The 8,808-nt window shown below is 46.3% G+C and overlaps 1 protein-coding gene across 1 annotated transcript; it reads left to right on the top strand.

Moving 5' to 3' along the window:
• Positions 1 to 2,462: 2,462 nt before the first annotated feature.
• Positions 2,463 to 4,498, top strand: LOC148103292 (nuclear factor 7, ovary-like). The gene is made up of 2 exons (XM_087831947.1): positions 2,463 to 2,529; positions 2,631 to 4,498. The coding sequence occupies exon 2, from the start codon at positions 2,648 to 2,650 to the stop codon at positions 4,034 to 4,036; it is 1,389 nt and encodes a 462-aa protein (XP_087688073.1). The 5' UTR covers positions 2,463 to 2,529; positions 2,631 to 2,647; the 3' UTR covers positions 4,037 to 4,498.
• The last annotated feature ends 4,310 nt before the right edge of the window (positions 4,499 to 8,808 follow it).

Below are 8,808 nucleotides of genomic sequence, written 5' to 3'. Positions count from 1 at the left end.
TATGTCATTAAATACAGAGAAGGCAAAAATAACAGTAATGCTGATGGTCTGAGTCGTCTCCCTCTTCCAGAGAACCTCCCTAAAGAGGTAGCAGCTGAGGACCAAGTGTTGATGGTAGATCAGGACCAGGAGGGCGTGATGACATCTGAGCAGCTGCAAAGATGGACAACCAAAGATCCCATACTCTCCAGAGTGCGTGAGTATGCTTTGAGAGGATGGCCCACTACGCAGCATCCTAATTTTCAGCCCTACAGACAGAGACAACAGGAGCTGAGTGTGCAGGATGGGTGTGTGCTATTGGGGGCGAGGGTAGTGATACTAGAATGAGGTCGACGCCCCCTTTTGGAACAGCTACATCAGTCACACCCAGGAATGAGCCGCATGAAGGGCCTGGCCAGAAGCTACATGTGGTGGCCGCATATGGAGAATGACATTGAAGACAAGGTGAGGTCCAGCAGTACATGTCAAGAACATAGACACAGGCCACAAGAGGCACCGCTACACCCCTGGGAGTGGCCAGAAAAGCCCTGGAGAAGGATACATATCGATTATGCTGGCCCGTTTTTGGGTAAAATGTTCTTAGTAATAGTGGAAGCCCACTCCAAATGGTTAGATGTGTATCCAGTTCCATCCGCTAAAGCAGCTGCAACCATAGACTGCCTGAGAAACTGTTTTAGCACGCACGGCCTTCCTGAGATGGTGGTCTCAGACAATGTTCATGGCAAAGAACGGAATCACTCACGTCACGCCCGCTCCATATCACCCAGCATCCAATGGGTTAGCAGAAAGAGCAGTGCAAACGTTCGAAGAAATCATGAAAAAGAGTACTGGAGACACACTGGCAACCAAGTTAAACAGGGCTCTGTTTAGTTACAGAATCACACCACAGTCCACAACAGGGAAGTCTCCCGCTGAGTTGATGATGGGCCAGAAGTTGAGGTGTACTCTTGATCTCATACACCCTGACTTGAAACAGAAAGTGACAGCAAAACAAGATAGCCAAAGACTGTATCATGATAGACATGCCAAGGAGCGCATGTTTGTTATTGGAGACACAGTATATACCAGAAACTATGGCAGAGGACCCAAATGGATACCAGGACTTATACAGGAGATGACGGGGCCTGTTTCCTACTGGCGATGCTGGGCAATGGGACAGTGGTGAGGCGTCACGTAGATCAGCTGTTTGCCCGCCTGGAGCCGTGCCTGGCAGCAGGAATCCCTGAAGGCCACCCAGGCGAGCCCCAAAAGGCAGCCCCAAACATCAGCGCTGAGACAGGAGACGAGGATGAGAGACACATGGAGGTGCAAGTTACACCAGTGGTGAAGCCACATATGGAGAGTAGTGATTCACAGGAATCACCTGCCACTGGGTTACGGCAATCGCAAAGAACCAAGAGACCGCCAGAGCACCTGAGAGACTTTGTGCTGTGATTACGATAATAAGAAGGAGATTACGGTGAACTGTTATAGGTTAACCTAAGACTGTTGGACTAAAGGTTCATTATTACGGAGTGAAATTTCAATAAAGGCTGGGGACGGGGTTGTTGCATTTTTATAAAAGTGAAGTTTTTGTTTATGGGTATTTTCTGTAGTGATTAAAACTACAGAGTAATTTGAGTTTAAGGGGGGAGGAATGTTATGTTGTGGCAGGGATTTGTTCACCAGGGGGCAACAGTTGTTGGAGAGTTTTCAGTCTGTGGGGTGGATGCCCCGGCCCCTCTCAATAAAGAAGTAACTGTGAGTTAAACATGGTCTCCGTGGTTCCTTAGTTCTAGGATATCACAGCGTCCATCACTTTAACCTGCACACGTTTAGTTATTGAGTGTAGTTGATGTTTGGGAGCATTTTATAAGTGACAGTTCATGAACGCTGAAGGAACAGAGGACGCCTGACCATCCTACCTGTGTCAGTAAGAACACTTTAATCACAACTTCACAACTTAACACAACTGAAACCTGAATTCAGTGTTGCATAGTTTACTAACAGTGTGTGCTGACACTGAAGTTAGCAGTTTGTTTCCTAAGAGCTGCTGGGACAAACCACAGTGACCGGCTACAGAGTTTAGTTAAGGTGGTTCTAATATGTGACCTGTTGAATTATTTACAGGGATTTATTTTTCATTTAAAGCATCATTTGTGAAGTTTTTATGAAGTTTAGTTCTTTTATCTTCTTTGTGTAACATTTAGATTTTCTTCTCTTGTGTTTTAACTCTTCATGTTTCCTGTAACAGAGATGTAAACCACCATTTTCTGATGGTGCTGCACTGTGACATAAACACTGCCACTTTATTAGGCACACCTTGCTGACTGCAGGTTATAACCCCTGCTGGAAACATCCCCACAGATTTGGATCCTTATTGCCATGACAGCACCACACAGCTGCTCCAGATTCTGGCAGGCTGATGTCTGAACTTTGGACTGAAACAACCAAACTAGCAGCTTCCTCTGAGTGAGTCCAGCTACAGGAGAGAAAAGTGGAAAACTCCAACACTGCTGCTTCAAGCTGCTGACGCTCCACACACTGAATGTGAGTTTGAGCAAAAACACGACTCAAAGGAAGTTTCAGTGAAGGTGGTAGAGGAGGGAGGGGAGCCAGGACTGACTGTACTTCCTGTCTGCTGTTTTCAGCTTCACTCACAGACTCAATGGCTTCCAGATCAGAGGAGGATCTCTGCTGTCCGGTCTGTCAGGAGGTCTTCAGAGATCCTGTTCTTCTGTCATGTAGCCACAGCTTCTGTAAAGACTGTCTGAAGAGATGGTGGAGAGAGAGACCAACACACGAGTGTCCAGTTTGTAAGAGAAGATCTTCAAAGGATGATCCACCTTTAAGTCTGGCTTTAAAGAACCTGTGTGAGTCGTTCTTACAGGAGAGAGATCAGAGAGCTTCAGAGGCTCTCTGCAGTCTGCACTCTGAGAAACTCAAACTCTTCTGTCTGGACCATCAGCAGCCAGTGTGTGTCGTCTGCAGAGACTCAGAAAAACACACCAATCACAGATTCAGACCCATCGATGAAGCTGCACAACAACACAAGAAGGAACTTCAGGAAACTCTGGAGCCCTTAAAGAAGAAGTTAAAGGTTTGTGAAGAAGTTCAAGTGAAGTTTGATCAAACAGCAGAACACATTAAGGTCCAGGCCCGACACACAGAGAGGCAGATTAAGGAGCAGTTTAAGAAGCTTCACCAGTTTCTAGCAGAGGAAGAGGAGGCCAGGCTGGCTGCACTGAGGGAGGAAGAGGAGCAGAAGAGTGGGATGATGAAGGAGAAGATGGAGGCTCTGAGCAGAGAGATAGCAGCTCTTTCAGACACAGTCAGAGCCACAGAGGAGGAGCTGAGAGCTGAAGACGTCTCATTCCTGCACAACTACAAGGCTGCAGTGGAAAGAGTCCAGCGCTGCCCCCTGCTGGATGATCCACAGCTGCCCTCAGGAGCTCTGATAGACCAGGCCAAACACCTGGGCAACCTGACCTTCAACATCTGGAACAACATGAAGGACATGGTCTCCTACACTCCTCTCATTCTGGACCCAAACACTGCTCATGCAGACCTCATCCTGTCTGAAGATCTGACCAGTGTGAGAGGAGGAAAGAGGCAGCAGCTTCCTGATAATCCAGAGAGGATTCATTCATACAGCTCTGTCCTGGGCTCTGAGGGCTTTAACTCAGGGACTCACAGCTGGGATGTTGAAGTTGGAGACAGTACAGTGTGGTTACTGGGTGTGTTAGAAGAGTCTGTGCAGAGAAAGGGAGACATAAACTCTCGATTATGGACAATATGGTTTGATGAAGGTAAATACTCAGCACTCTCACCATCAGCTGGTTTCACTGTTCTCTCAGTCCAGAAGAAGCTCCAGAGGATCAGAGTGAATCTGGACTGGAACAGAGGAAAGCTGTCGTTCTCTGATCCTGACACTGACACACACATACACACCTTCACACACACTTTCACTGAGAAGATGTTTCCATATATTTACACTATTGATGAAGTGAAGGTGTGTCCGTTGAAGGTGTCAGTGTCAGTGCAGCAGATGAGTTGAGGATGATGATGTTTCTAATGTTGTTTCCTGTCAGTGAATTGAAGCTGTTAAACTGCAGCTGTCCTCCTGCTGCCTCGTTGTTCCAAAGCTCTTTGTTTCTCTTTTAGTTCTCACTGTTTCTTTCTGTTTCTGCTGTCCACCTTTTCACATGGAAAATCATTTCACTGTTTCTCACTGAATGACTCCCCAAACTAGATTTGAAATTCTATCAAGTTTCTAATCATTACAAGTGATTCATGTTTCTATTTGATGTGTAAATGGAGATGATTTAGTTTGCTGGGATATGGACTGACATGTGTTGAATGGGAGGAGCAGTTTGTTGTTGTCTTCTTGTCTGTTTATGACAACAATAAATCTATTGTTGAAACAATGATTCATGTTTAACTCCATATATGAAATGTTTCTGATCTTTGAATTCTGTTTGATTAAAGACTTTCTTCATGACACAAATGAGATTTCAGTGTATTAATAGAACTAAATAAGCTCAGAGTTGAAAGGCTGGAGTATTATGTACGTGCTTCACTGTCAGGATCTTCAGGGGGATTCAAAGGGAAACATCAAACTGCTGTAATGAGATCAACTAGTTGGGCTGAACACACTTATCTGTAGTTTGTCTCCATCCAGGATCATCAGAATATAATGAACATGTGTGAAGAGCCAAAAAAATGCTGCTGCCCTCTCAGCATGATGAGCTCCAGCCTTTGTTAACAGGAAAACAGGAAACATGAGACAACTTTCAGAGACAGTAACCAACTGTGGCCACAAGATGGCAGCAGCTGATCTGAGATCCTTTATTGGACAGAACGACTCTGCTCTGTGACGTCATCAGAGAGACGGCCTTCACTTTGATAGATCTGACGTCACGTCTGCACTGCGATGATGAAAGCTGATAAACACATTGTTATTTATCCATGAAATCACCTCTGTCCTCTCAAGTGTAGCTGTTTACAGAGCTAAAGAAGTCCTTCATCATCAAAACAGACAAACATGTATTTTCTGTATGAAGTGACGTCATCCTCACTCTAACCTCTTACATACATTCTGTTCAGTTTTCCTGCTGTAAGAAATAAACTGTGTGAAAATATAAATGCAGGGAAACATCCATTAATCACAGGTGAGCCGTTTGTTTCTGACTCACATTAAATGAGGCTTCAGGTGTAAATACCTCAGAAGTGTTTGTGAGTTCAGTAGAAGCAGACCCAGTCAACCATCATGGCATCCACAGCACTACACAATGCAACAGAAAGGCCTTCATCATCTGCTGAACCACCTCTGAACCACGACGCTCTCCCTGCATCTAAAAGCTGTTAGTCAGGATGAGATGCTGCTGTGATCGCTCACAATTTACCTGTGAGATCTTTGTAAATATTGTCTTTGTTTCTGAAGGAAACACCTTTAGTCTGTTTGTATTTGGAGTGCAGATCTGGGCGTCTGTTATGTTGTGGCAGGGATTTGTCCACCACGGGGCAACAGTTGTTGGAGAGTTTTCAGTCTGTGGGGTGCATGCCCCGGCCCCTCTCAATAAAAAAGTAACTGTGAGTTAAACATTGTCTCCGTGGTTCCTTAGTCCTAGGATATCACATATGGCGACGAGGGTAAAAGCCAGGTGTTGCTGTGAAGTTACACCGTGATAAGTGACTTATGAAGTGAGGTTGGCAAGTGGTACAGCGCTAGCATCTGTTGGAAGCGGAGCGTAACCCTTGGTGTTGAATAATGGCTACCACTTTGGGCTCGGTGGCACCGTTCAACAGCGAGCTACAATCCTGGGAGGAATATTGTGAGATTTTGGATTACTTGGGGTGACCGTGGCTCAGGGGGTTGGGAAGCGTATCTGTAACCGGAAGGCCACCGGTTCGATCCCCGTGCTCTCTTCCCTGGTCGTTGTGTCCTTGGGTAAGACACTTTACCCTACCGCCTACTGGTGTTGGCCAGAGGGGCCGATGGCGCGATATGGCAGCCTCGCTTCTGTCAGTCTGCTCCAGGGCAGCTGTGGCTACAACTGTAGCTGCCTCCACCAGTGTGTGAATGTGAGAGTGAATGAAGAGTGGCATTGTAATGTGCTTTGGGTGCCTTGAAAAGCGCTATATAAATCCAATCCATTATTATTATTATTACTTCTTTGTGGCGAATGATATTAAGGAGGAGGAGAAGAAGCGAGCGGTACTGTTGAGTTGCGTGGGCGCACAGACCTATGCCCTGATTAGGAACCTACTCAGTCCGGTCAAGCCAGGGGATCATTCTTATACTGAGTTGGTGGGATTGTTGAACAATCATTTTCACCCTAAGCCGAGTGAAATTGTGCAGCGGTGGAAGTTTAACACACAGAAAAGAAGGCCAGAGGAAAGTGTGGGCGATTATGTAGCGGAGCTGAGGAAGCTCGCACAGCACTGCAACTTTGGAGACTCCCTGACGGTGATGCTGCGGGATCGTTTAGTATGTGGAATAAGCGACGACAGGATACAGCGCAGATAGTTAGCAGAGGATTCGCCAACATTTGAAAAGGCGCTGAAGTTTGCTCAAGCATTGGAGGCTGCTAACAGAGACATTGTGGATTTGAAGAGCATGACGGAACAGTCGCGATTCACTAAAGGATTAGGAGCGGTGAACAAGACGGAGGACGGCGGCTCGACGTCACAACAGGTTGTCAGGAAGTGCTACAGATGTGGAGGGCTAAATCATGTGGCCAAGGACTGCAGGTTTGTTTCAGAAAAATGCCACAACTGTGGAAAGGTGGGACACATAAAAAGGGTCTGCCGAATGAAAATGGAACAAAAAGGAGGGCGTGGCAGACAAGGTAAACAAGCCCATTTCTTGGAAGAGGAGAATGTGGAGAGTGAGGAAGAAGGAGCTGAAATGCACCACATAAAGGCAAGTGTGACTATGTATAATGTGCATGAGGAGATTAGCATCCCAAAGGGGGGAACCAATCAGACAGAAGCTAAAAGTAAATGGACAGAATGTGACATTTGAAGTAGATACAGGCTGTGGCTACACTATCATGTCGAAGGAGTCATTTAAAAAACTTTTTGAAGGCAGTAATGCGCCCAAAGTAAGCAAGTGTGGAATCAAACTGAGAATGTATGGAGGCCACAAGGTACCCGTGTGGGGAGCAGCCCAAGTGCAGGTGGAATTCAGAGACAGTAAAAAAAAACTGGATGTGGTGGTGGTTGAAAGGGCTGGAACTAGATTGATGGGTCGGGGATGGATTAAGGCCCTCCAATTAGACTGGCAACCTGTACATAAGATAGAAGGCAGAGATGATGCCTTACAGCAGATACTGGCCAGACACGAAACAGTGTTTAAGGACGAGTTGGGAACGCTGAAGGGGTTTGCAGCAAAGATACATGTCACCAGTGATGCCAAACCGTGCTTCTATAAGCCCCGATCAGTTCCGTTTGCTATGAAAAAGAAAGTGGAGCAGGAACTGGAGAGACTGTTGGAGGAGAAGATCATCCAACCAGTGAAATTCTCAGAGTGGGCCACACCCATCGTACCCATACTAAAGCCAAACTCCAGCGCCAGAATTTGTGGTGACTACAAACTGACTGTTAACAAGGTGTCGCCTGTAGAACAATATTCCACGAATGGAGGACATGATAGCGGGGCTGGCGGGAGGAGAAAAATACACCAAGTTAGATATGAGTCATGCATATCAACAGGTTGTACTTGATGAGGAATCTAGAAAGTATGTCACAGTGAACACACACAGGGGTTTGTTTACATACACCAGGTTGCCATTTGGTGTGAGTTCAAGTCCTGCCATTTTTCAGCGCACCATGTAGAGAGAGTGTGTTGCAAGGTCTGACCAATGTCGCAGTGTATCTGGATGACATCATCCTGACGGGAAAGAATGACAAAGAACATCTTCAAACACTGGATGGAGTGCTGCAGCGCTTGGAGGAGGTGGGCCTGCGCTTAAAAAGGAGCAAATGTCAATTCATGGAGAAGGAAGTGACATTTTTAGGACATCGGGTGGATAAGACCGGTTTACATCCAGTGCCAGCAAAAGTGAAAGCAGTGCAGGAGGCGCCACCCCCAAAATCAGTGACAGAGCTCAAAGCTTATTTGGGGATGTTGAACTTCTATAATAAGTTCTTGCCAAACTTGTCCACACTGTTGGCCCTACTGCACAAGCTTCTGAGAAAGGGGGAACCATGGTGTTGGGGACCAGCACAGGAGAAGGTTTTCTGCAAATCAAAGGAACTGTTGCAGTCAAGCAGTGTATTGGTACACTATGATGAGCAAAAAGATTTAATTCTTTCTTGCGATGCGTCCCCCTATGGAATGGGAGCAGTACTAGCTCACCGCATGCCAGATGGTCAGGAAAAACCCATTGGGTTTGCATCACGTACCCTGAATGCAGCAGCAAAGAACTACTCACAGCTGGATAAAGAAGGATTTCATAAGTACCTGTACGGCAGGAAGTTCATGATTATCACAGATCATAAGCCATTGATAAGTTTGTTCCATGAGTTGAAGGCCGTCCCCCAGATGGCGTCACAGAGGATCATGCGATGGGCGGTGTTATTAAGAGCCTATGAGTATGTCATTAAATACAGAGAAGGCAAAAATAACAGTAATGCTGATGGTCTGAGTCGTCTCCCTCTTCCAGAGAACCTCCCTAAAGAGGTAGCAGCTGAGGACCAAGTGTTGATGGTAGATCAGGACCAGGAGGGCGTGATGACATCTGAGCAGCTGCAAAGATGGACAACCAAAGATCCCATACTCTCCAGAGTGCGTGAGTATGCTTTGAGAGGATGGCCCACTACGCA

This window comes from Neolamprologus brichardi, chromosome 3, assembly GCF_056152115.1.
Source record: "Neolamprologus brichardi isolate AB-2024 chromosome 3, ASM5615211v1, whole genome shotgun sequence".
In the NCBI taxonomy this organism is placed as follows: domain Eukaryota; kingdom Metazoa; phylum Chordata; class Actinopteri; order Cichliformes; family Cichlidae; genus Neolamprologus; species Neolamprologus brichardi.
This window is presented reverse-complemented; position numbering and strand designations above follow the sequence as displayed.